This window comes from Salvelinus namaycush, chromosome 23 (genome assembly GCF_016432855.1).
Source record: "Salvelinus namaycush isolate Seneca chromosome 23, SaNama_1.0, whole genome shotgun sequence".
Classification (NCBI taxonomy): Eukaryota; Metazoa; Chordata; class Actinopteri; order Salmoniformes; family Salmonidae; genus Salvelinus; species Salvelinus namaycush.
The window spans coordinates 23,298,797-23,326,761 of NC_052329.1; the positions used below are offsets into that span (position 1 = coordinate 23,298,797).

The 27,965-nt window shown below is 44.3% G+C and overlaps 2 protein-coding genes across 2 annotated transcripts; both read right to left on the reverse strand.

Annotated features, from left to right (window-relative positions):
- Positions 1-207: 207 nt before the first annotated feature.
- LOC120018202 (mitochondrial uncoupling protein 2-like) lies at positions 208-4,458 on the reverse strand. Its single transcript, XM_038961272.1, has 9 exons — positions 4,356-4,458; positions 3,408-3,572; positions 3,068-3,183; positions 2,737-2,952; positions 2,245-2,452; positions 1,886-2,089; positions 1,513-1,614; positions 1,246-1,426; positions 208-1,105 (listed from the first exon to the last, which is right to left on the reverse strand). Exons 4-9 carry the CDS (start codon positions 2,860-2,862, stop codon positions 991-993), a joined length of 936 nt encoding a protein of 311 aa, XP_038817200.1. The 5' UTR covers positions 2,863-2,952; positions 3,068-3,183; positions 3,408-3,572; positions 4,356-4,458; the 3' UTR covers positions 208-990.
- On the reverse strand, positions 3,927-27,867 carry LOC120018203 (C2 domain-containing protein 3-like). Its single transcript, XM_038961273.1, has 35 exons — positions 27,689-27,867; positions 26,848-27,117; positions 26,578-26,735; positions 26,225-26,427; positions 25,965-26,131; positions 24,158-24,290; positions 23,759-23,911; positions 23,464-23,602; positions 23,107-23,222; positions 22,781-22,984; positions 22,491-22,600; positions 22,170-22,288; positions 21,880-22,011; positions 19,840-20,083; positions 17,986-18,227; positions 17,464-17,615; positions 17,093-17,320; positions 16,741-16,937; positions 16,316-16,499; positions 13,931-14,103; positions 13,675-13,807; positions 12,698-12,872; positions 12,502-12,595; positions 12,118-12,198; positions 11,389-12,024; positions 10,833-11,183; positions 10,514-10,652; positions 9,802-9,866; positions 9,471-9,673; positions 9,136-9,269; positions 8,708-8,854; positions 8,342-8,532; positions 7,203-8,109; positions 6,927-7,035; positions 3,927-4,879 (listed from the first exon to the last, which is right to left on the reverse strand). The coding sequence occupies exons 1-35, from the start codon at positions 27,738-27,740 to the stop codon at positions 4,745-4,747; spliced, it is 6,876 nt and encodes a 2,291-aa protein (XP_038817201.1). The 5' UTR covers positions 27,741-27,867; the 3' UTR covers positions 3,927-4,744.
- Positions 27,868-27,965: the final 98 nt, after the last annotated feature.

The following is a 27,965-nucleotide window of genomic DNA, read 5'->3' on the forward strand; positions in this document are numbered from 1 at the left end:
GTGATTTTCGGGATTTTTTTTTCTCATTTTGTCTGTCATAGTTGAAGTGTACCTATGATGAAAATTACAGGCCTCTCTCATCTTTTTAAGTGGGAGAACTTGCACAATTGGTGGCTGACTAAATACTTTTTTTGCCCCACTGTAACAGTTATTTGAATAGGTAACCCCTCTGAACACTGAGCAGAAAAAGGATACCACAGACAGCTATTCTGAAATTCAGTTATTTTACTAATGAAAAAACTATATTTTAATAACAGGACATAATAAATAACATATTTAGGACATCCTATATTCATAATTATTTTGGACTCTTCAAGGCTTGGTCCAAAATTGCAGTTACTGCATATCAGCAGTAATAAAATAATATCAAACAACTTCACATACAGTTGTAAAATGCACAGTACCACCTCCTTATTTAAAAGTTAATGGTTATGACATTGCATTGCTTACTAGAATGTTGGATTATTTGTTATGAATACAAAACCACTAGGTTCATGGATATTTTGAGGTAAAGTTCTCATACGTTACAAATAGGTATTATAAATAACACAACTTCAATAACATTTGAAGGTCACATTATGCACCCTATCGACCAGCGAGGAAGCATAATACAGTATCCCTAACCTAAACGCAAGTTAGATAAACCACTATCAAGCCATTCATTCCATTACTGAGTCACAAAGTTGTATCAATAGTCCATGGTGTGGTCCATGGTCTCGCTGTCTGGGACAAGGCATCATGGAGACACGTTGGGTCACACATCCCTGCACGGGGCGTACTTTCCTGTACAGAAGTCAGACTCATAGCTTAAGTGTCAGTCTGTTTGTGCTATCATGCCAACTCCTTGTCACAAACATATCAGGGACCAGGCTAATACTTGTGTGGTTCCTCCTTTAGATGAAAATGTGCTCTGCCTATACAGGCGGTCATGGCTTGAACATCATAGTCAGTAAGAGAAATCCACACAGCAGTCAGTCAGGATGAGACAGGTTAGATAGGAGACTCCCAGGACTGCTGTACTCTCATCACGTGTTTCTTGATTTGCTCATATGTGACAAACATTACGATGTTCCAGGAGCCAAGGCGAAGGAAAGAAGGCATGAACCTGGAGGGTAAAGAGAATCAGACTATTTAACCAAGCAGAACGATTTGCTTAATTCACTGTTCATATCTAGGAATCTTGATTCAGCCAAAGATGATTTGAAAGCAATTGGAATTTAGAAATGGCTTTTGATTACTACTCACCCTTTATAGAAGGCTTTGGGTCCCTCATTTCTCATCATCGTAACAGCACAGTTAATAGCACTGTTGTATTTTCCAGCTGAAGAGTTCATGAACCGGGTCTTCACTACATCTACAGGAGACGCCACAATAGTGGTGATGAAACCAGCACTGAAGGCTGCTGTGAAATGGCAGGGCAGGTTATCTGAAAAAACAACAAAACACTTTGAAGTACTTGAAACGATTCAAATGTACCCTGTGTGGTGTAAAACAAATCACATGCCTGCTTACCAGTCATGATGTTATACTGCAGGATAAGTTCCTTGATGATGTCATAAGTCACCAGCTCCGAACAGTTCACTATGGCGTTACGAGTTATGTTTGGGCCACAACCTGAAGGAAAATTATGAATGAAACTGGTAATTACAATTACGGAATCATCTTCTTTTTTTTTTTTTTCTTTTTTTTAAAATCTTTATTTAACTAGGCAAGTCAGTTAAGAACAAATTCTTATTTTCAATGACGGGCTAGGAACAGTGGGTTAACTGCCTTGTTCAGGGGCAGAACGACGGATTTTTACCTTGTCAGCTTGGGGATTCGATCTTTTATGCACGTAAAGCAAATGTTCCTAATTGGACTGAAATTCAGACTGCATTAGGCCTACCTTTCCAGAGCCCTCTGATGCCCTCAGTCCTGGCGATGGTCCTGTAGGCATCCATGGTGCCGCTATATCTCTTCACCCCCTCTGCTTCTGCTCCCCTGACTTGAGCTTGGAACCGCACTTTCACCACATCTGTTGGCTGAGCAAAGGCTACTGCCATGGCCCCGGTCGTACAGCCTGCCATCAGTCGACTCCCAATGCCTGCATCTATGAGAGTAGAGAGGAGTAGCGAGGATGAGAGATGCAGTCATAAAACACCATGCCACATTCTTTCAGCCACATTCATGATATTCTACTTGCACTAAATCAGATAAAAATGTAATTGAGAGAAATAAAATGAAAATGTCCATTAGGTTACGTACTGTCTGTTCCCCGGGTGTAGAACTGCTTCATGGAGTCATAGAGGCCGATGCGGACCGAGGCAAAGCTCATTTGTCTCTGGAGACCTGCCACCAGGCCATTGTAGAGGCTCCTGGGCCCCTCTGTCTTCACCATGGTGTTGATGGTGCCAAACACACCTCTGTACTTCACCACCATCTTCCCTTCGGAGGACTTGGACTCGCCCTGGATCTAAGAAAGACAAACACAAGTGTTAATTCATCTTTGTATTGAAAGTAATCCTAGTGACACAATTCAATCAAGACAGAATACCTTTACATAATCATTATGTAGAACATGGCTACATTGCAATGACCATACTAACATACCACTTAAGAGTACATGTCCAATACATTGCATCGTTCTAAATAGTATACTAGTGAAGATAATGGAACAGAAACCATTACTTACTTTTTAAGCATAATCATGGTTGCAAAAATCACTGTACTGTATGTAAAGCATGTGCACCCTCTCACCTGCAGCCTAACTTTAGCTGTGTCCAAAGGGAAGGTGATCAGGTCAGCAAAACAGGCTGCAGTTCCTGCGCCAAAGAACTTAACAGCAGCTGTAGGGGCCAAGTCTGTGGGCTTCACTCCAGCCATGACTGAGATGGTGCAGATAATTTCCCAAAGAGTACTGAAGGTCTTACAAGTACAGTAGATAGACCGTAGTTTAATAGGTTCTGTCCGTTCCTAAAGAGAATAGAGCAAATAGTAAGTAATCAGAATGAATCAAGGAACACATAAAGATGGCTTTTTAGTCAGTATTCATTGAATGATTATTGTAAGCACCCCAAATCTCACTTACTTAGACAGATGCAAGTGATATTCAAGTTTCAGGTATTGGAAAGTTATCTTTATGAATGTAAGATCCTCTTGTCTTTTGTTGTTCCATAAAATTGCTCCAAAAAAGCATACCACCGCCTGTGAAACATATGAACATGAAACAAATATGAAAAAAATACTTTGGCATGCCCTATAAGCATGTGTAAAATTAATATAAGCTTTTAAAATGTGGAGTACAATTTAGGTCATATCTCAAATTCTAAATTGAAGCTGTAGATAAATATTAAGCAGACATTAGATGGGCAAAATGGATATTGAACAAACTAGCAATATAACAAATATTGGTATAACATTAGGCTTACCTGATTGGAATGAAAAGTACTGTAATCCAAAATTTGAATTGAGAGGTTCTATTGAGGAGCACTGGCTTGAGAGAGTTAGGATTTGATTCTCACGCCCTGGGGTGGGTGTGGATTATTATAGCCTGCCCATCCCTTGTCACACATAGTTCCATGACATACATTGACCTGAAAAGTATGCGTAAGCTCGTGTCATACATGAGATATGTTGACACATGGCTGGCTCAATGATTTATCTAGTATGTGATGACAATGATCCGATTTTGTTATCGATTCAAACCAAATGAGTCAAGATTCCACACTTTCAACTGCATTTAGCTTTTTTTGGTAAAAAAACATTACTCCAAAGATGTGTATTCAAACCATGATGAAAGGTTCATAAAAACTATTTCGCTCTTTTGGGAGTACAAGACAGTATGCAACATTATGTCAGTCAGTCTCACAGTTTACAACAGTCAATGTTCTGTTGGACCTTAAAGAAACATATGCATTTAATTATATCTGCGCAAAAATGCATGACTCTTTGATACATCATTTATTATGTAATTGGTCATTTTCAGTTACACTGAACAGCCGATATGCAAGATACAGTAGTTGTCTTAAACTCAAAAGTTATTACATCCAATGAATTTCATTGCAGCAGGGAGCCAAGGCAATAAGACTTGTTGAAATAGCACAGAGCTAAATTAGACTTATAATTATGTAATAATTATGTAACACTCCATAATTATATATTTTTTTAAACACCCATGCACCCATCCGCTGAGCCAATCCATACATGTCCCTGAGAGGCTGTGTGCCTGATCTAGTGCATGTTTTCACTGTCAGAAGTTCCTAGTCTCTGGTTTCAGGAACAGAAGCGGCTCTTGAATAGTGTGTGACTGCCTGGTGACGCAGAGAATAGAACAACGTAGGCCTATTACATACATATCCTAACAGTAGCCCACTTACCATGACAGCTGCTGAAATCCAAACAAAGGTGACGTCACTTTAAGAACAAACTGTTCATCACTTTGTTGGAAAAACAAGGACTACTGGACTACCTGTGACAATAATCCTTAAAAGACTATGGGAGTCTCCCACATTAGTGATCATGGGTGCACACCTAATAATAAATAAAATATCAGTTACATTGGCAAACCATTTAATTTATAAAAACAATAGAAAAACTACTTAAATGAAATGTACATATTCTTTACATAATTAAAAAGCACTGTCCATGAGCTGCCACTTATGTAATCAAGATGTGTGGTCATTCATAAACCTTTAGAAAACATACACCCAACCGTATATACAGCACGACACACAATATCAAATAGCATTTAGAGAAAGTGCTAATGTTAGTCTTTAAAATGAGATGCAAATATCTTTGCTATTCTCTTGGTCTCTTCTTTCTTCATGGACGACAGTGGTATATTGGGCCTGGGACGAGGAACGCGCCGACAGAGAATCCCATGACTAAGAGGGCTCTTTTTCTGCAAAAAAGAGATTCAATCAATTGTTTAGCATAGAAACTGGCCTATTGTTCCTAGTTTGCAAGCAAACTAAATGCATAATTAGGCTTTAAACGGAGATATTGGGAGATAAAAAATGTGAAAACGCAGAGATTTAAATGTCTACCATTGTGTGTTAATGAGTCAGTCCTTTCTCCATCAAACAGAACCGGCCCCACATTGGTCAAATACGTACAAATATGTGATCAATCACGCTGAACTCTACTCTAAAAAGGGCTGGTCAGATGTTTGTTTTAATATTAGCACAGAGTGACTAGCTGGAACTAGTTTCGTTTAGCATTGAGTGACTAGCTGGAACCAGTTCTCTGACATGTCCTGCGAACTCTGTAGTCCCATTGCGTGATAAACAACTGCACCTCCACACCCCCTTCTTGAAACTGGATACATGCCAGTCTGACGCAGGGGCCCGGACAAGCAGGCATGCCTCCCTATCACCACAGTTGCCCTTTAGTTATGTAAGTTAAGTTTTGAGCCAAACCCTAATGATTATTCTCATTAGAACAACAACTCTTGAGCTATTAATGATAAAAGATAAGAAATGTTGATTTCTCACAAATAGTAGGCCTAAATCTCCCATAGCCAGACTGCCAAGTGTGTTACCACACAGACAGACATATCAGCCCAGCGACTGTGACCCCACAGTTAAAGGTCAACACAACGCTGAGACGGAAAGACACTCAGGGTTCTTGTTTTATGATATTTCAGCCAATGGTGTGTGGAGCGCCCTGAGTCTCTCCCTCTCTCTAGAGATTAACTTAACGGTTATTTTCTCCTTAGCTCAATAGCAATGCAACCATTTGAGAGAGATCACCCCACTGCTAAAGAGTTGGACTAATCCTCAGGGCAGGAAGGACAGTTCCTCTCATGATAAAAGCCCCCACCTTAGAAGTATATTTTAAGGCAGGCAGTGGCCTCTTATACTACTAGCTGCTGCACTGGCTCAGTTCTTGCAGTCACTAGACTGGCTCAGTTCTTGGAGTCACTAAACTGTCTCAGTCCTTGCAGTCACTAGACTGGCTCAGTTCTTGCAGTCACTAGACTGGCTCAGTTCTTGCAGTCACTAGACTGGCTCAGTTCTTGCAGTCACTAGACTGGCTCAGTTCTTGCAGTCACTAGACTGGTCTATACTGGTGCACTCTTGGACTCCCGAGTGGCACAGAGGTCTAAGGCACAGCATCGCAGTGCTAGAGGAGTCACTACTGTCCCGGGTTCGATCCCGGGCTGTATCACAACCGTCCTTGATCGAGCGGGTCAATTGGCCCAGCGTCGTCTGGGTTAGGGGAGGGTTTGGCCGGAGAGGATTTAGCTGGCTCATCGCGCTCTCGCAACTTCTTGGGGCAGGCCGGGCGCCTGCAGGCTGACCTTGGTCGTCAGTTGAACGGTGTTTCCTCTGACACACTGGTGCGGCTGTCTTCCGGGTTAAGCGGCCCGGTGTTAAGAAGCGCGGTTTGGCGGGTCATGTTTCGGAGGATGCATGACTCGACCTTCGCCTCCCGAGCACGTTGGGGAGTTCAGCAATGAGACAAGATCGAAATTGGGGAGAAAAAAGGGGTAAAATTCACAACAACAAAAAAATAGACTGGTGCACTCTGTGTGACTCTGGCCCCCTTTACTCGCTGAGATCCAAGCTGGACGAGGACTGGCACATAGTGACCTACTAGTAACTATGTCCTCCTTTGGCATTGGTATGACAGAATATTAGCACTGGAAGATGACTTGGCAACTTCAAGACTGTAGAGACAGTTTCCTTATTAATCAGCAGCGTGCTCCATACACGTGCCTGATAGAATGAATGACTCAATATTCTGTAACCCATGGCTTGTAATGCAACAATCAATCATTTTCGTGGAATTTGCTACTACTCTAAATGTTGACCTGTGTCTCAGTTACTCATGTCTAGACTTGCAAAAACCTGTTATAGTAGCATATTCAGGCTCAACCCAGAAGCAGAAGAAAAGGAGATTGAGGCAGAGAGAGAAAGAGGGGACAGGGCTGGTACTGTACTTACTGGGTCAGAAGAGGCCAGGGGGAAGACCGGTGCTATGCGTAGCGCTCTCATAGAAGCCTCCATGTGGTGAGATGAGAGGAAGAAATTAGGGATCTCCACAGGGTCAGAGCTGGACAAAAGGCAGTTAAGGAACAAGCAAAAACCAAGCATCTAGGTACTGTATTCTTTCTTGGGTCTATGTTAAAACTGTAAACACTTTATCAAAGAAGCTCAGCTTCAGCGAAACAGTTAGAATAACAAAGAGGTAAGAAAACAACGCTGACAATGCAAGGATACTGTTTAGACTTCCTGTTGTCTTCTTTGTGTAGGAACGTTTCTGGCTGATATGTGTCAGATGTGACAACAACATGTTCTGTGTCCTCTTCTGAGAAAGCAGCTGTGTCGTACAACAACCCGGAGGTCTCAACCTCTGACAGAGCATCTCTGTCACCAGGAACCTTGCTAGCAGTCTCTCCACTACACAATAAGGACTGTTCGTGTAGAGCAGCAGTGATGGACTCCTGATGTAGTGCTGCCTCATTGTCAGAGGTTTGGAGTGTCCTCTCACCATCACTCACCATGTCTTCCTCCTCGTCTGTGTCTGGTCCATGAGAGAACTCAGAGTTAACATGTTGCTCCCTCTCCTCTAGTCTGCTGCCTATGGGCTCACTAGAGCTCCAAGCCTGCAGGGTGTCAGTCTGCAGATCAGACCTCTCCCTCTCCCCCTCCTGTTGGGTGAGTCTGGGGTGGTAGGAGTAGTCCAAGGCTTGGTGCTCCTCTGGTGTCTCCAGACTCTCCAGAGAGGCTAGGTCTGGGTCTGACAGCAGGCTGGTCCAGGGGCTGGTTCTGTCTGTTAGAGATGCAACCTCATTCAGAGGCCTGGGCTCTACCACTGTCTCCTCATAATCTCCATCCTCTTCCTCCTCTCTGGGACCTCCTCCATCATCTTCAGATGCAGGGGCCTTGATCTCCTCCTCTTCATCAGCCTGAGAATCACTGTGTTCCTGATACATACATGGTACAGGTGAAGGGACAGGAGACAAGTCCTCCTGGGGGGAGCCTGATGCTTTATGGAAACATGGAGCACTCTGGGGGAATGTTTCATAGCTTTCAGGCAGGTGGTGGTCATCTGGAACAGGGGGAGTTGTTGAGCTGCTCTGGGGGCTAGAAGATACTGTCTCCATGCGATGATGTCTCTGTAGACCTGGAGAAAGGAAAGAGATGTGTTGAGTGGCCTGACTCTAATAACAGTATAATAATAATACATTAACAAGGCAATCCCCAAGACGTAGACATGAAGTAACATATTTTGGATACCCTTTGAATAGGTATGCATCCCAAATCTCATCCTATTCCCTATATAGTGCTCTACTTTTGAACAGAGCCCTATAGGAATAGGGTGCCATTTGGGACTAATCAGGTGAAGAGCATCTCACCACTGATGAGGTTGTTAACCTCCCCAACCAGGCGGGTGGACTTGAGAAGGAGCTGGGAGGAGTCTGTGTCTGAGACCCGGTGCTCGTCCAGTCTGGAGCGCTGACCCTGCTCACTTTGAGAGGGGAAGGTAGGGGTGGACAGCTTATGGCTGAAGTACCTCTGGATGTCATCCAACTCACTTAGGTTTTTCCTGGAAAAAACACAACAAGCACATTCCTTATTGAAAAGTTACTTCGGTGACACTTTCTGTGTGGGTATACAGTAAACACAGTCCAGCCCCGCCCTATGGGCCCTGGTCAAAAGTAGTGCACTACATAGGGAATAGTGTGTCATTTGGGATGCAGACCTAATGTCCAATAATTTACCGGAGTGCTGAGAACAGAACGGAGCTGGAGGGATGGGCGTCCAGCGCAGCAGCACTGGTGGGGTGGCCCACTCCCCCCTCCTGAAGACTCTGGTGGTACAGTCGCACCCTGTCCATGTGCTCATCATGTCGGTCACTTTCACTGGACCTGACATCGGGGAGGAGGCGGAGAGCAGAAAGGGGGAGGAGGAGAGCAGGAGGCGGCGACAGGGAGAGGGGGATAGCAGAAAGGGGGAGAGCAGGAGGAGAGGAGACCAAAAAAATAAAAATAAGTAACACCATTACAATTGTTGAAGTGGTTCTCCAAAGTGAATTTAGGGAAGGTTTGTATGATACCATACACTTTATGTTGCATCTCATTGAAATGGATTACTTGCATGTTAAAGAAAGAATTGTGAGGGACAGAGCTAGAGACGAGCCCTACAGTACCTTTCTGGCAGCAGCCTGTCTAGGTGGTGGGGTGTGGAGTTGATCCTCTGCTCTGTGTAGCGGCTGACGTGGGAGGGGAAGCTGCTGTATGTGGCTGTCGTGTGGTAATAGAGGGGCAGGGTCTGGAACAGAGCCTGACAAATAAACACACGCACCACGGCTGTTAAACCCACAAAGATATACAAGTAGTACAAAACACTGATGCACTCAAATCCTTTTGTGACTGCTATGAGCCATTCTGGCTCAGACAAGGTTACTTACCTACTTACTAAATGCTAAGATGCTTTAGGAAGAACTTAATACAGACTAACAGTGAAAGCCACTGCTGTACTCACTGAGGAGTCTTTGTTGCCGTCACACACAGCCTGTCTCTGACCCCGCAGCTCCTGGACTCCCTTAAGTGGGGAGACAGACACTTTGAGCTGGCCCTGGCACTGGCCATTGAAGTCAGTGATGTTGTACCAGCCACACACTGACTGGAAGCCTGACAGGAGAGGGGACAGGTCCACTGAGGCAAACCCAATCACCCGCTCCACTTCTAACAAGACAAGACACAGGACCAATGAAGTGCATTAAACATTAAAACAACACTAACTTTATCCCCTTCAATAATTGTTGGTTGATAGCTAGAGTATTAATGTGTGTTACTACATTGCTGTACTGTACCTCCTTTGTGCCAGACTTTGAACACCAGGGACTGTTGTGGATCCAGAAGAAGTTGCTTTGACAGCCTGGGATTATCAAACAGTATATTAGTTCAGCGTGACACGGTCTGACAGAGGGCATTCTAAACTAGGCATGTTCCAATAATATCAACAGCACATTTGTTCGTAATCATCCAAACAATCCTTAATATGGATTCATAACTTTTACATCTTTGGGCCCATTAAACCTGTATATTACATAAACAGTATGTGTTGCAGGAGTTAAAACTAAAATAAATACCATGACTAGAGATATCTCACCCAAAAAATCTATATTGCGATAAATTACCCGAATTGATTCGATAACGATAAATAGAACAATACGTTTATAACATTAATGTGCACCAGTTTTTTCAAAATAAACCTTTATTTTATTTCTAATCTCTAGTATAGTCTACATATCGTAATGAAGGACATCAGCTAAATGCCTACGATAAGTGATTGGTATTGTATCCCCTTTCATACCAAAAAGCAATGACCATCATTGTGTAAGGGAAAGAGGATGATTTTATAAATGTATTAAACTGAGTTTGACCAATTCCAGTCCTTTTCAATATAAAAAATATAATAAAAAGAATCCATATGACGTAAATCTGTCTCAGTGACGGAGAACTTTAACCCCTGTGTTGTCTAAACCTCTGAAGTAAGCTATAGATGGTACACAGGTAGTCTACCTGCACTCCTGCTGGTGGTCCCAGACGGGGCAGTGACTGTCTGCTATGAGAGCTGTGGTGACTGGTTCAGCAGAGTCAGTCGTGATGTAGGACACACAACAACTAGGCAGCCCTCCACTACGCTCAGCTAGAGGACAGCCTGCCAAGGAGACGCAACACAACCATCAGACTCATCAACAAAGTGTTAAAGGACACAATCAAAATGGATGACCCTACTGGAAGGATGTGTCCCAAATGGCACCCTATTCCCTATGGGCAATGGTCAAACGTAGTGCACTACATAGGAAATAGGATGCCATTTGGGAGGCAATCTGTGTACCTTTAAGACTGAGGTGCATGGCCCTGTCCACAGTGATGGTGACAGTGAACGTGTCCTCCATGCTGACCTCGGAGGGCTGTGAAGGCTCTACACTCATTGAGGACTTGGTCTGGTGTCTGCTGGGTGCTCCAGACTGTCTGGACACAGCTGCTGTGGATGAGGGGACTCCCTGCCCTCCCTCCTTCTCCTCCTCCTCCTCCTCTCCCTGGCTATCACAGTTCTCCTGGTCCTGGCTGTCCCCTCCTCCAGGTGTGTGCGCCTCTGGGAGGGATCCAGGGGTCAGGGTGATGTGGACCCTCAAGGCAGCTCCACTCAGATCTGGGGCGGAGCGCCTGAACAGGTGGTACACACCTACACAAACAAAACACTGGTGTGTTACTGATGACCCTTATGTAACATTATATTACAACATAGCATTTACAAAGGCTAGATAGTCAATGATTAGTTTGAGGTCGTCATTGACTGTTAGTTATATCAGTACTGTGCTATTTAGTATCTTGAAAGGAGCAAATAAAATGTCTTATTTTTTACTAAATGTATTATTAGTATTACGTGCCACTGAGATTCAGCTTGTGCCTTGCCATCTTGGCCAGGGAGGAGAGGTCTACGAAGGCTGAGCCCACCAGCCGGTCCATGTCATGAGGCCTAGGTCCCCTGTCCTTCCCAAAGGCCACCCACACCTGAATCTCCAGCTTCTCCTCCCGGAGGTACCACAGCAGGGGCTGGCTGCTCCTCAGCTCCACAGTCCTGCTTCCTCTGAAGGCCACCGTGGCCAGGCCCTCTTCCCCTCCACCTCCCTCCTCCTCCACAGACAGGCCAGGGTGTCTGAGCTGGGAACAGAAGGCCTCTCCGTCGTAGAGTTTATATCTAAAGTAGCAGTAGGTGGAGCGCTGCAGCTCGCTGTGTCCAGGCAGGAGGAGACAGTGGACAGGCAGCCAAGCTCTGGGCATGGACATGGTCAGGGACACCGTCCTCTGAGTCTCAGCCCACATCTCTCCCTCATTGGGTGGCTCCTCTTCCTCCTCCTCCCTCCCCACCTCCCAGCCCAGGCCCTGGGCGGCAGTGACGACCCTCTCTCTATCTGCATGGTGGGCAAAGTTGATGGAGATGTCCAGGCCGCCCACGAATATGTGATGTCTGGGAGATGAGGTCAGGTCCTTCGGCAGAGACACTCCAAACCACCCACTGATCCCTGGGAATTTACAACACATGTTAGCAGTCTGTTGGTTGGTAAAAACTGACCTTATAACAGCACTGACCGAGTGTATTACACAGCATACTGAACCTGTTCTTTTATGGATGAGATCAGCCAGCTGAATTCTCACTGTACCCAACAGAGTATTCTTTGATCTCAGGCTGACCATCACTGCAGTAATAAAACACATAAATCACATTGGATCAAGTTTCCATCAGTGTTACATTAGGAAGATGCGCAAACTGTGAAATTAAATTGTATAATAACATTTCCTTGTAACAATTGACGTTAATATACAACTTGTAGGATCGAGTACTTGAGCTGCAGTGAACCCATGATTGTCAATTGGATATATTAATGTCTGATATGGCTTTTGTTTACAATTGCACCCAATAAATACATGAATATATAAAACCATTCATGCAGACAGCATTCTGATTGTATGACTAAATCCCATTGCAACTGCTTCCTCACCCTTGCGACTGTCTCTATTCCAGACAGTGAAGACAGCTGTGGCCTCCTGCAGGAGCTCAGCCAGGCTGCAGGTCTCCCCAGAGCTCCTCTGGACCTGCATGAAACAATGAATGAATTAAATTCTTGTTTTATTGTCCCATAGGAAAACTTGTGACAACAACACATGCATTCATCTACATCATGTGAGTTCCATCACCTGCAGCTCACAGGGGAACTCGGTGTGGTGGTCAAACTCTGGGCAGAAGGTCCTGGCGGCCACACGGGTACTACGCCTCTCACTCTCAGGCAGGAAGGAGAGCTGGGCAGTAACGTACACATTCACCCCAACATCAGCATAGTACTGAAACGTTTCATCTTGCTCTGACAAAGCCCTGTGGGAGTGTATGTTTGTTAGAAGCAAATTGAGTTTAAATGCACATTTATTGTAAAGCACTAGGCCGTGTTACTGTAAAGCACTTTGTGACAACCGCTAACATAAAAAGGGGTTTGATTTGATTGAACCAATTGAAATGCAGTGAATATTTATCAATGTGCAGCTTCTACTACTCTTAAACCTTTGGATGCCATCTACCATAGTGCCCTTCGTTTTGTTACAGGTGACAGTTTTGATACTCATCACTGTATTCTGTATCAAAAGGTAGCTGGACTTCGCTAAAGACCCGTAAATCTCTACATTAGTTATTTTTTGTTTACAAGGCCCTACTTCATAAACTTCTGTCTTATCTAACTTTGCTGTTGAAGTATAGACACTTGAGTTGCCTAACACATTCACAGGTTTGGTTAACTTGAGGTTCCCATGGTCTCCACCGAGCTAGGTAAATCTGCTTTTAGTTTTAATGCACCGTATTTCTGTAACAAAATTCAAAATATATTTCATCTTGATGTTCTGGTTTCTTTCGCGCAATTTAAAGTATTGATTGTGGACTTATTTGTGGAGGAATGTAACCGTTTTCTGGGTGATTTGTGAAGTTTTAATTGTGCTTACCATGACTGTGTTTTTGTATTTTAAATGTGTATATATATATATATATATATATATTAGTATTATACAGGGCGTACTTGGAAAAGAGACCTAGGTCTCAATATGTCATCCCTGTTAAAATAAAGGTTAAATAAATAAAAAACGCAGAACATTCCAATGATTGGAATAGAGAGAGGGAGAGATGGCAGTACCTTGCTGCTGCCTGTAGTCCTGCTGCCCTGTGCACCTGAACCACCATGGTCACCACCCGAGAGGCAACCGCCCCACTCCTTACATCAGATCTCAACGGACGTTGTTTGTAATGAACAAACACATCAAGCAATCCTTGGAGAGTACATACAACAAAGTTAACTGACCAAATACTGTATGTATGTAAGGAAAGTGTCTTGATTTCAGGTTTTGTAAGTACAGTACAGCATTGCCAAAAGGAGTGCCTGTGTGTGTTACCTGAGGGCTGAGGTTGGTGTCCAGCAGGGCTGTCAGTCCTGGGCATCAGCGGAAGGGAGAAGACCTGGGCTTCAGTGGGCTGTTGTCTCTGCATGGTCACCATGGCACACAGCTTGGACAGGGGCAGCATCCCTTTAGCCACCAGCTGGTCCCGGACATTTGGGTAATAGTACCTGCAAAGGTGGGTCAAATACATTCTATTAAACCACCACTAAATTCCAAATGTTAAAGTGAAGTCTAAAAAAACGATGGAAGCTTGAGTGCCAATTTGTTTGTGCTATCATGTCAACTTGACACCAAACATGGCTTGACAATGACAGCAATGGAGTTGACAAGAGCACCAAAACCTGCGGACTCTCCTTCACTGCAGCCGACGTGAGTAAAACATTTAAACGTGTTAACCCTCGCAAGGCTGCAGGCCCAGACGGCATCCCCAGCCGCGTCCTCAAAGCATGCGCAGACCAGCTGGCTGGTGTGTTTACGGACATATTCAATCAATCCTTATCCCAGTCTGCTGTTCCCACATGCTTCAAGAGGGCCACCATTGTTCCTGTTCCCAAGAAAGCTAAGGTAACTGAGCTAAACGACTACCGCCCCGTAGCACTCACTTCCGTCATCATGAAGTGCTTTGAGAGACTAGTCAAGGACCATATCACCTCCACCCTACCTGACACCCTAGACCCACTCCAATTTGCTTACCGCCCCAATAGGTCCACAGACGACGCAATCGCAACCACACTGCCCTAACCCATCTGGACAAGAGGAATACCTATGTGAGAATGCTATTCATCGACTACAGCTGAGCATTTAACACCATAGTACCCTCCAAACTCGTCATCAAGCTCGAGACCCTGGGTCTCGACCCCGCCCTGTGCAACTGGGTACTGGACTTCCTGACGGGCCGCCCCCCAGGTGGTGAGGGTAGGTAACAACATCTCCACCCCGCTGATCCTCAACACTGGGGCTCCACAAGGGTGCGTTCTGAGCCCTCTCCTGTACTCCCTGTTCACCCACGACTGCGTGGCCATGCACGCCTCCAACTCAATCATCAAGTTTGCGGACGACACTACAGTGGTAGGCTTGATTACCAACAACGACGAGACGGCCTACAGGGAGGAGGTGAGGGCCCTCGGAGTGTGGTGTCAGGAAAATAACCTCACACTCAACGTCAACAAAACAAAGGAGATGATTGTGGACTTCAGGAAACAGCAGAGGGAGCACCCCCCTATCCACATCGACGGGACAGTAGTGGAGAGGGTAGTAAGTTAAGTTCCTCGGCGTACACATCACGGACAAACTGAATTGGTCCACCCACACAGACAGTGTTGTGAAGAAGGCGCGCCAGCGCCTCTTCAACCTCAGGAGGCTGAAGAAATTCGGCTTGTCACCAAAAGCACTCACAAACTTCTACAGATGCACAATCGAGAGCATCCTGTCGGGCTGTATCACCGCCTGGTACGGCAACTGCTCCGCCCACAACCGTAAGGCTCTCCAGAGGGTAGTGAGATCTGCACAACGCATCACTGGGGGCAAACTACCTGCCCTCCAGGACACCTACACCAACCGATGTCACAGGAAGGCCATAAAGATCATCAAGGACAACAACCACCCGAGCCACTGCCTGTTCACCCCGCTATCATCCAGAAGGCGAGGTCAGTACAGGTGCATCAAAGCAGGGACCGAGAAACTGAAAAACAGCTTCTATCTCAAGGCCATCAGACTGTTAAACAGCCACCACTAACATTGAGTGGCTGCTGCCAACATACTGACTCAACTCCAGCCCACTTTAATAATGGAAATTGATGGAAATTGATAAAAAATGTATCACTAGCCACTTTAAACAATGCCACTTAATATAATGTATATGTATATACTGTACTCTATATCATCTACTGCATCTTGCCATCTTTATGTAATACATGTATCACTAGCCACTTTAAACTATGCCACTTTGTTTACATACCCTACATTACTCATCTCATATGTATATACTGTACTCGATACCATCTACTGCATCTTGCCTATGCCGTTCTGTACCATCACTCATTCATATATCTTTATGTACATATTCTTTATCCCTTTACACTTGTGTGTATAAGGTAGTAGTTGTGGAATTGATAGGTTAGATTACTCGTTGGTTATTACTGCATTGTCGGAACTAGAAGCACAAGCATTTCGCTACACTCGCATTAACATCTGCTAACCATGTGTATGTGACAAATAAAAATGTGATTTGATTTGAAACAGATCTGGGACCAGGCTAAAACAATGTTACGTCGTGTATACTGGCCTCTAGTGGTCAGGAGAGACATAACAGGTTATGTCCCAAATGGCACTTAATTCCCTATATACTGTACTACTTTTGACCAGGGCTCACAGACTGACCTGCACCACACTTCAAACGGGATGCCTCCTCCATTGGCCAGGCCCTGGCTGGAGAAAGAGCTGAGTAGCAGTCTCTGGACTGGGACTTCTAAAGGAGCCAGCAGCACATGACTCTCACTGTGGCCAAACACTGGGTCAGGAACACACAGGGTAGTGGTGGTACGGAACTGCCTCAGATTCACACCTAGAGGAGAGAAATGGACAGTACATTAGCAGAGGATAAACAGACAACAGACAACAGACCTCAAACCCTCATGTCAAACGTGATAAATGTGTATTCAAGGCTAGAACAAGAAAAATATTAATGCAGTGCTAACTGTTATAACATTGAGACAAAGGGCCCTTGTCAAATGCACTGCACCATAAAGGATATATGGTGGGATGCAGCCAAAGACAAGAAACTTAAACATGAGCTATTTGCTTACTGCAGTTTAACAGATTTGGGTCCAGACTTTGAGCAGGAGGCTCCTCCTGAGTGGGGAAGGTGTACTGGACATAACAGTCAGCCTCCCCCCAGACTGTAGACTGTAGTGGTGTCAGCCCCTTCACTCTCTCCACTTTCACCACAAACAAGTGCTCTCTCATAGTCTCGTCGGGAGACGGCTTCACCTGGAGGATAACAAGGATAAAACTGTTACAAGGACCGCTGGAATTGAATTTACCCTGAAATCCTGGACTTGTATGAATAACAGTGAGCAGAAAAATCCTGAAACTTGCATTAAAAACATTTTAAAGACAGAAAAAAATTAATAGCTAATAAAATGTTGTTCCTTGTGTGGTTGGTGATCCAGCAAATGGGCTGGTCTTGGGAGATGAGACACAGAGCCAAGTTCTTCATCCCTCATATGCTGCAGAGATACTATTTGGACAGATAGACCCATGGCTAGAAGCACCCGGAGGTTTCCATTTATAATGCCTGAAAACACGTCAATGACTGGCATGTAGCTGTCCACCCCTAACACTGGGTACTGAGCCTGAAGCAGAAGGTGGGAAATCTTGGGATCTCTGAAAAACAAAAAAAAAATCAATCAAACAAAAAGACATTGTATTGAGTAGTTGTTTCCATAATAACAGCTGTTATATGACTCATTTATATATAGTACAAAGGTTGAGTTATAACAAGAATGTATTTCAAACCTTTCCCTCACCTGAAGGACATGTAGAACTGGTGGAGGGGTAGTTTGACCAGCCCTAGGAGCCGATCCTGCCCTAAGCTTCCTGCTCTCTGCCAAACCTCAATCACCATCACATTGTTCCTCATCCTCTCTAGCAGCCTCGAGGTCAAGGCCACAGGAGCCACCTGAGAAACAGAGTATTTAAACTCACATCTACCAGGCAGACAGAATCACATCATAAGGGCACCCTATTCCTTTTATAGTTCACTACTTTTGACTAGGCTGAGGGCCCATTTGGGAGGTGTTTTCATCGCCTATGATATGAATACCCTTAGCCAGTGGAGGCTGGTAGGAGGACGGGCTCATTGTAATGGCTGGAATGGAATCAATGGAACGGTATCAAACATATGGAAACTACATGTTTGACTCCGTTCCATTTAAACCATTCCAGCCACTACAATGAGCCCGTCCTCCTATAGCTCATCCTACCAGCCTCCTCTGCCTTCAGCAGCATCACGCTGACTGGGCATAAAATTAATCTGTTCCATCAGTTACCTGTACAAAGTTGAACGAGGGGTTTGCCTGGCCCCAGCTGATCACTGATCTGGACGTCTCATCCTGGCCAAAGAGCTTACAGTTCAGGTAGACATTAGGAGGCTGCATGGGTCCACAGCTAAAGTCCTTTCCATTAGGCACCATGAGCAAAGCATGCAGCAGAACCTCACTGTCCTCCTCCACCCCCTGATGGGCCTGAGGTCTGTGATGGGATGTCTGGAGGCTGGGGAGAGGTGAGGGACCTTGTGGGGCCATAAGAAAAACATTTACAGTTGAAGTTGGAAGTTTACATACACCTTAGCCAAATACATTTAAACTCAGTTTTTCACAATTCCTGACATGTAATCCTAGTAAAGAATCCCTGTCTTAGGTCAGTTAGGATCACAACTTTATTTTAAGAATGTGAAATGTCAGAATAGTAGAGAGAATGATTTATTTCAGCTTTTATTTCTTTCATCACATTCCCAGTGGGGCAGAAGATTACATACACTCAATTAGTATTTGGGATCGTTGCCTTTAAATTGTTTAACTTGGGTCAAACGTTTCGGGTAGCCTTCCACAACCTTCCCAAAATAAGTTGGGTGAATTTTGGCCCATTCCTCCTGACAGAGCTGATGTAACTGAGTCAGGTTTGTATGCCTCCTTGCTCGCACACACTTTTTCAGTTCTGCCCACACATTATCTATAGGATTGAGGTCAGGGCTTTGTGATGGCCACTCCAATATCTTGACTTTGTTGTACTTAAGGCATTTTTCCACAACTTTGGAAGTACGCTTGGGGTCATTGTCCATTTGGAAGACCCATTTGCGACCAAGCTTTAACTTCCTGACTGATGTCTTGAGATGTTTTCCTCCCTCATGATGCCATCTATTTTGTGATGTTCACCAGTCCCTCCTACAGCAAAGCACCCCCACAACATGATGCTCCCACCCCTTTTCTTCACAGTTGGGATGGTGTTCTTCGGCTTCCAAGCCTCCCCCTTTTTCCTCCAAACATAATGATGGTCATTATGGCCAAACAGTTCTATTTTTGTTTCATCAGAGCAGAGGACATTTCTCCAAAAAGTACGATCTTTGTCCCTATGTGCAGTTGCAAACCGTAGTCTGGCTTTTTTAAGGCGGGTTTGGAGCATTGGCTTCTTCCTTGCTGAGCGGCATTTCAGGTTATGTCGATATAGGACTCGTTTTACTGTGGATATAGATACTTTTCCTCCAACATCTTCACAAGGTCCTTTGCTGTTGTTCTGGGATTGATTTGCACTTTCACGCCAAAGTACGTTCATCTCTAGGAGACAGAACGCGTCTCCTTCCTGAGCTGCATGACGGCTGTGTGGTCCCATGGTGTTTATACTAGGTCTTGGCTGATTTATTTTGATTTTCCCATGATGTCAAGCAAAGAGGCACTGAGTTTGAAGGTAGGCCTTGAAATACATCCACAGCTACACCTCCAATTGACTCAAATTATGTCATTTAGCCTATCAGAAGCTTCTAAAGCCATGACATCATTTTCTGGAATTTTCCAAGCTGTTTAAAGGCACAGTCAACTTAGTGTATGTAAACATCTGACCCACTGGAATTGTGATACAGTGAGTTAGTTATAAGTGAAATAATCTGTCTGTAAACAATTGCTGGAAAAATTACTTGTGTCATGCACAAAGTAGATGTCCTAACTGACTTGCCAAAACTACAGTTTGTTAACAAGAAATTTGTGGAGTGGTTGAAAAACGAGTTTTAATGACTCCAACCTGTATGTAAACTTACGACTTCAACTGTATGTGATAGATTTTTTTCCCTAGTAGTCTTTTTATTGTTTACACACAAGGATGAGTTGGGCATGTTCTCTTTCTTTACTGACCTTGAGGGGCCACAGTTTGTTTTCCCGTCCTGGAATATCTATTATTAACAGTAGATAGAGGGATATCCTCCCCTCTAGTGTCGTGATGCTGAGGCCTAATGGTTGTCATGTCCACCCTTGAGGGGCTAGCTTCTCTCTGGGGACTGGTCAGGGCATGGGAGGGGGCTCTGTAACCAGCTCCAGCTGACCTTTGACCATGGGCTGATGAGAAATCTTTGTTGTCTGCAGCCAGTTCAAGTGACACCTGGAGAAACAAAGAGGGAGATTGAGATAATTGTTGTATTTATTTTTATTTCACCTTTATTTAACCAGGTAGGCTAGTTGAGAATAAGTTCTCATTTACAACTGCGACCTGGCCAAGATAAAGCAAAGCAGTGCGACACAAATAATAACACAGAGTTACACATGGAATAAACAAACATACAGTCAATAACACAATAGGAAAAAAAGTGTAGTCTAAAGTGTGTGCAAATGAGGTAAGATAAGGGAGGTAAGGCAATAAATAGGCCATAGTGGATAAATAATTACAATTTAGCAATTAAACACTGGGGTGATAGATGTGCAGAAGATGAATGTGCAAGTAGAGATACTGGGGTGCAAAGTAGCAACAACAAAAAAATAACAGTATGGGGATGAGGTAGTTGGATGGGCTATTTACAGATGGGCTATGTACAGGTGCAGTGATCTGTGAGCTGCTCTGACAGCTGATGCTTAAAGTTGGAGAGGGAGATATGAGTCTCCAGCGTCAGTGATTTTTGCAACTCGTTCCAGTCATTGGCAGCAGAGAACTGGAAGGAAGGAATTGGCATTGGGGGTGACCAGTGAAATATACCTGCTGGAGCGCGTGCTACGGGTGGGTGCTGCTATGGTGACCAGTGAGCTGAGATAAGGCGGGGCTTTACCTAGCAAAGACTTATATACGACAAATATGAAGCGAGGGCCAGCCAACGAGAGCATACAGGTCGCAGTGGTAGGTAGTGTATGGGGCTTTGGTGACAAAACGGATGGCACTGTGATAGACTGCATCCAATTTGCTGAGTAGAGTGTTGGAGGCTATTATGTAAATGACATCGCCGAAGTCGAGGATCGGTAGTATAGTCAGTTTTACTAGGGTATGTTTGGCAGCATGAGTAATGTAATGTCAAAGTGGAAGAAAATTATATATACTGTATATATTACATAACTAAAATATAGTCGTTGCATAAGTATTCAGTCCATTTTTAGGCAAGCCTAAATTAGTTCAGGAGTGAAATATTGCTTAACAAATCACAGGCAGAATGAGTGAAGGATGCTTTTTTGCGAAATAGGAAGCCGATTCTAGATTTAATTTTGGATTGGAGATGCTTAATGTGAGTCTGGAAGGAGAGTTTACAGTCTAACCAAACACCTAGGTATTTGTCGATGTCCACATATTCTAAGTCAGAACCGTCCAGAGTAGTGATGCTGGACGGGCTGGCAGGTGCTGGTAGTGATCGGTTGAAGATCATGCATTTAGTTTTACTTGCATTTAAGAGCAGTTGGAGGCCACGGAAGGGGAGTTGTATGGCATTGAAGCTTGTCTGGAGGTTAGGTAACACAGTGTCCAAAGAAGGGCCAGAAGTATACAGAACGGTATCGTCTGCGTAGAGGTGGATCAGAGAATCACCAGCAGCAAGAGCGACATGTATACAGAGAAAAAGAGTCGGCCCAAGAATTGAACCCTGTGGCACCCCCAAAGAGACTGCCAGAGGTCCGGACAACAGGCCCTTCGATTTGACACACTGAACTCTATCTGAGAAGTAGTTGGTGAACCAGGCGAGGCAGTCATTTGAGAAACCAAGGATGTTGAGTCTGCCGATAATGAGTAATATTCCAACACTACACTCAATATGTCAACAACCTCCTAAATATGATTAACGTAACAAAGGCTGTGTCCCAAATACCATCTTTTCTATGTAACCCTATTCGCTTTGGGCTCTGGTCAAAAGTACAGCACTATAAAGAGAATAGGGTGCCATTTGGGATGTAGACAAAATGGTGGACAGTGGCAGACAGGCTCACCTTGAGAGGGCCGATGTCCTGGCTCTCACCAGTCCCCTGCAGACTCTGGACAGGCAGAATGATAGTCTGACTCAGCTGCTCCCTCTGCAGTAGACAGCAGAGGGGGAACACAGCCTTGCCAATGGCTACAGGCTGCAGAACAACACAGAACACATCCATTCAGGTGCAATATACCATCTATATACTATCTATAAATACATAACTTGGGTAAAGCAGAACAGAGGCTTGGTTACTGTACAATAAAACATAAAAGAAAGTAGATTTTTGTTGTCATACAAGTGTCCACATACTTTCTTCTGGGAGCTGTTTCTGGAGTAGATGTTAAATGTGAGTTCTGTTCCCCACCACTGCTCAATAGTTGACCCACTGAAGTGGACTGGAAACACATTGCGCTGCTGGAAGTTCACCACTATAATGCAGAGTGAGACAGACATCTTTAACAAAACCTTCATGTTATCATTCCTAATAATTCACAATACAAATTGAAATATCAAACTCTCTGATAATGCTAAAGAAATGTGTCTACAACACAAATGGCACCAAAAGTAGTGCACTATATAGGAAACAGGGTGCCATAAAGGACACAATCTTTGACAATGTTAAAGTCTTACCTCCTCCTGTAACTTTACTAGAGAAGACTCGTGTCACCTCTGCTGCCAGGGCCTGACTAGGATCATGCCTGCTGGAAGTTACGGGGAACAGGTACTCCACAAAATAGGAGCTATGAAAAGAGAGACAGACATGAAGCAGGAGCAGACATAGGTCTTCTGTATTATAATGGTAATCAAACAAAAGGGGAGACAAACATTTGAAACATTGGGCGCGTTAGTTTTGCATCCTAAAGAGAACCGAGCGATGCAAAACGAATGTGCCCATTGGCATGTTTCATAATGGTGCATACAATTTCTTAGAGGAGAGGGGTCGAGGAGGTTTCCCTTTGCCAGAGGTCTTCTTAGGTGTGGTGGTGGCGCTGTCTGCAGGCACATTCAGGGTGTGGATCACCACTCTGGCCAACCGGACCTCACCTAGGACAGTGAGCTGGTCCATACACAGCCCAGGAAGCATATCCCCAGTCCCTGGAGTCTGCACATTTTCTGAGTCCAGGCTGACACAGAAGGTTCATTACTGTACAATGACTTAAAATTCATTTTGAAATGTTCAATATATCTTTACAAAGTAAAGACGGAGACACTAGTAGAGACAACAGCAGAAATTAGTATAACTGACCCTCCACTTTTCTTTGGACCAGAGTGCCTCAGCTCTTTATCATCACCCCTCTTCTTAAGATTCTTCTTTGGAGAAGGACCATCCTTGTCATCATCACTTGGACTGCTGTTAGACATCTGAAGGACAGAGGTAAAATAGTGACCCTAAAGGCTACACTATTGCCAATGTAAAAATATACGGTAATATTGGTAAACAGAGTGCAGGTATCCATCTTTCCATTATCCTGCTTTTTCAAACTTGCATACCTATAATTGACATTTTTTTATTTATTAAGGACTAGAAAAGAGTGCAGATGGCCACCCATTGATTCCTTGGTAAACAGAGGACAGGTGTTGCTGACTAGTGGCTGACACTCACAGGAGCTTTGTAGAAGAGGTTCTCTAGCAGGCTCTGGTCATGCTGTGGGTCATTGAGTTCACTGTCTCCATACACACTGAGGAAAGAATCAGGAGGAGAGCCCTCTCCATCCCAGATAGGGAGAGCAGATCCGTTCAAACTAACAAAAGGAGAGAAAACACGACACAGTTACTTATAGAAATATACTGCACAGTTACTTATACAGCTACAACGTTTAATCAACTTGGTACCAATTACTAGGTAAAGACACAGTTTTGTTTGTTTCTTAATATGCTAAGATGGGGGTCAAGGCTACCTGCCCAGCAGCAGATCCACTGCCCTGTTCTCAGTGTCAGCAGCAGTACAGTCTGGGCTGAGGTAGTCTGGGGGAGTGTGGGGAGACTGCAGGAGACTGGAGTCAGCATGCAGAATGTTCTGCAGTAGCCTCCCACAGTGAGGAATGGACGGCCTAGAGAAACAAAAACAAGACAAGTTCCCTAAGCCACGCATAAGTCAATGAGAGAGATTTTTAAAAGGACTGGAGCCATATGTATCAAGCATCTCAGAGTAGGTGCACTGATGTAGGATCAGATTCCCCCTATCCATGTAGTCTTATTCCTTATGATTTAAAGGGCAAAACCGATCTTATATCAGCACTCCTACGTACACTAAAACGCTTGATACATACGGCCCCTGATCTCAGTTTAATACTAACATTGGTGGTGCTCCTATGTTGTCCTTTGGAAGAGGTAAAGGAGTGTCTTTCAGAGCCAGTTCAGAGTCCATGTCAGACTTTAAAGCTGATACCACCATGGCATTTCTAAGATTGCTTCCACGCTCTAAAAGAACTAAAACAGGAAAGGATACAGTAGGGATGTTAGCAGAAGATAGACAGTTTCTCTATTGTACGCATACAGTGCATTCAAAAAGTATTCAGACCCCTTCCCTTTTTCCACATTTGGTTACGTAACAGCCTTATAATAAAATTGATTAAATAAAACATTTTCCTAATCTATCTACACACAACATCCCATAATGACAAAGCAAAAACAGGGTTAGACATTTTTGCAAATGTATAAAAATAAAAAATAAACAGAAATACCTTATTTACATAAGTATTCAGACCCTTTGCTATGAGACTCGAAAATTCAGTTCAGGTGCATCCTGTTTCCATTGATCATCCTTGAGATGTTTCTACAACTTGATTGGAGTCCACCTGCGGTAAATTCAATTGATTGGACATGATTTGGAAAGACACACATCTGTCTATATAAGGTCCCACAGTTGACAGTGTATGTCAGAGCAAAAATCAAGCCATGAGGTTGAAGGAATTGTCCGTAGAGCTCAGAGACAGGATTGTGTCGAGGCACAGATCAATCAAATAGATGTATAAAGCCATTTTTACATCAGCCGATGTCACAAAGTGCTATACAGAAACCCAGCCTAAAACCCCAAACAGCAAGCAATGCAGATGTAGAAGGGTACCAAAAAATGTCTGCAGCATTGAATGTCCCCAAGAACACAGCACCCTCCCATCATTCTAAAATGGAAGAAGTTTGGAATCACCAAGAATCTTCTTAGAGCTTGCCGCCCGGCCAAACAGCAATCGGGGGAGAAGGGCCTTGGTCAGGGAGGTGACCAAGAACCCGATGGTCTCTCTGACAGAGCTCCAGAGTTCCTCTGTGGCGATGGGAGAATCATCCAGAAGGACAGCCATCTTGACAGCACTCCACCAATCAGGCCAGACAGAAGTAAAAGGTACATGACAGCCTGCTTGGAATTTGCCAAAAGGCACCTAAAGGACTCTCAGACCATGAGAAACAAGATTCTCTGGTCTGATGAAACCAAGATTGAACTATTCGGCCTAAATCCCAAGCGTCACTTCTGAAGGGAACCTGGCACCATCCCTATGGTGAAGCATGGTGGTGACAGCATCATGCTGTGGGGATGTTTTTCAGCGGCAGGGACTGGGAGACTAGTCAGGATCGAGGGAAAGATTAACGGAGCAAAGTACAGAGAGATCCTTGATGAAAAACTGCTCCATAGCACTCAGGACCTCAGACTGGGGCGAAGGTTCACCTTCCAACAGAACAACGACCCTAAGCACACAGCCAAGACAACACAGGAGTGGCTTCGGGACAAGTCTCAATGTCCTTGAGTGGACCAGCCAGAGCCCGGAGTTGAACTCGATCTAACATCTCTGGAGAGAGCTGAAAATAGCTGTGCAGCGACACTCCCCATCTAATCTGAAAGAGCTTGAGAGGATCTGCAGAGAAGAATGGTAGGAACTACCCAAATACAGGTGTGCCAGGCTTGTAGCGTCATACCCAAGAAGACTTGAGGCTGTAATCACTGCCAAAGGTGCCGCAACAAAGTAATGCGTAAAGGGTCTAAATACTTATGTAAATAAGGCTGTAATGTAACAAATGTGGGAAAAAGTCAAGGGGTCTGAATACTTTCCAAATGCCCTGTATATGATCCCTTTACAGTATGTACATGATGATGCTGTAGTAGGCTACAACCTGAAAGTATGTCGTTGGTGGTCTGTCCGTGAGTTGATTCCTGCACTGTGGGATTTGCCGCTCCCTGTCCATGTTGAGATCTACTTGATGTTGGCTTTTGGTTCTCAAGTGCCAAGTCAGTCTTTTTTTCCGTCTGGGCATTTTGGAAGTACAAATGGTCTTTCCCTCTGAAAATATTACAAAAGCATGAAAGCATCACTGAAATGAGAGAGAAGCTGCTTGAACAGACAGTAGGTCTATGACATTAGTGGACTGTCTACCTTGGCGTATTGCTCCCTGACTCTTTCCCACTGTTGACAGAGAGTGGTCTGGACAAGGAGGGCACCACCAGAATTTTTGGTTGAGATGCTGGCTTCACTGTGGACCTGAATGCAGGCACAGCCATTTCGATACTCATGTCTGTGGTGGGAACTGAGCAGCTGCTGTCGTACGTTTCAGTCAGGGCCTCCAGAGCAAGCGACACCTGGAAAAAATGTTAATCAAGAACAATCTGTATGTAGACTCAATTAACATATGTCTTTTAATTAACAGAGAGCCCGGGAAAGCAAGATAAACCACAAAGCATCTATCAGAATTAAATAACACATTTTCAATTAGGTTGCAGCCTCCCTACCTGTAATTCTCCAAGCTTCTCAGACATTGGAGACACCAGGGTGAAGAACCCACTGATGGAGTGTGACAGAGAGAGACAAGAAATCCCAGCAACCTGAGCACGAGCAATTGGCAGGTGTTCTGGCTTTGTCAGCACCTCCAGCACCAGAGAGCCCATATCTGTAATAGAGACAACATATATAGGGAAAATCAACAACATCAGGAGGTCATTTGAATATTCTGAAGACAGCTTGGATCACACAATGTGGCATACCATGCATGCAATAGTTACCTGTTAAGTAGGATGTGAACTGCTTCGGTCCACATCGGATGGGAAAACGAGCTGTGGACTTCACAGTCTTCTGTGTCGTTTGTGACCCATCCCGTGGTCTGAACTGGGTCCCATTGGAAGACTCTCCCCACCAGCGCAATCTGATAAAAGTTGTCGGGAAAGGCTTGGGGACTGTCCATAAAACTCTGCTTACTGTCACTCGTAGAAAGCATCGCAGCTGACCCTCAACCAGTGGAGGGAGGCTTGTGGTTGGGGACACATCACTGGGGACTGAAAAAAAAATATTGTCAATGTACCTTACATGATGTTACTTATAGCGTAAAATCATTTTCTACTACTAACGTTAGTTGTAAAAAAGTACTAGCTCATATAAAAAAGTACTAGCTCAGGTCAACGTGCATGAGTCGGATCTGCAATACGAGGCATGCGCCTGGACACAAGGCGGTAAAAAGTCGTTTATTTCGTATTTTGTAGAAATTACACCCTGCTCCTACCGCGAAGAGAAATGTAGCACCCTTGAAACATATTTACTCTGGCGCGTAACAAAAGTATATGGAGCCAGTTAACGTTAATAAACAAAGTCAGTGCAGGTAACGTTATCTGTTGTTGTCGCTCGATGGACCAGAACTAGCAACAACAAACAAGCGACAGAAATTGGCTTAGCTACTAGGTCCATCAATTGAGGTTGCAAGTTTTCACTATATCCATGTCATTAGCATGCACCTAACTAGTTAGCAGCAAGCAGCTTCAAATGATAATCTACATTTTTCACCATTCACCACACAGCCAGCAGCATAACGTTAGCTAGCTAATGAGATTGACGTTGGTCGTAGCTAGCTACCTTTACTCCTGATGCTTCCACATTTGGTAGACTTCACTTTTTTTGTCTTCATTCCTTACCAATAAATGTGATATGACAATATTAAACCTAAATTACATTATGTAAACAAGTTGTCAGTGCAAACTGTCCCTGAGCAACAATGTTCGTTAACTTTCCTCAGTCCCGCCTCTAATCCAAAGACCGCCGCTGTTATCCCGTGGTGCACTGTGGGAAGTTGTGTCATTGCAACTCCCCAACCTCTCATCACCAGTCACCACCAGAGAGCAGCACTATTCTG

What these genes read in the sequence shown, in the direction of transcription:
- LOC120018202 (XM_038961272.1), bottom strand. Translation starts at nt 2,862, where the DNA reads ATGGCTGGAGTGAAGCCCACAGACTTGGCCCCTACAGCTGCTGTTAAG. An exon ending in CATCAGAGGGCTCTGGAAAG is followed by an intron (nt 1,615 to 1,885) that starts GTAGGCCTAATG and finishes ATTTTCCTTCAG; the next exon opens with GTTGTGGCCCAAACATAACT. An exon ending in GCAGTATAACATCATGACTG is followed by an intron (nt 1,427 to 1,512) that starts GTAAGCAGGCAT and finishes TTGTTTTTTCAG; the next exon opens with ATAACCTGCCCTGCCATTTC.
- LOC120018203 (XM_038961273.1), bottom strand. Translation starts at nt 27,740, where the DNA reads ATGAAGACAAAAAAAGTGAAGTCTACCAAATGTGGAAGCATCAGGAGT. An exon ending in TAGTAAAGTTACAGGAGGAG is followed by an intron (nt 22,289 to 22,490) that starts GTAAGACTTTAA and finishes TCTGCATTATAG; the next exon opens with TGGTGAACTTCCAGCAGCGC. An exon ending in GACAACAGGAAGTCTAAACA is followed by an intron (nt 7,036 to 7,202) that starts GTATCCTTGCAT and finishes CCTTTTGTCCAG; the next exon opens with CTCTGACCCTGTGGAGATCC.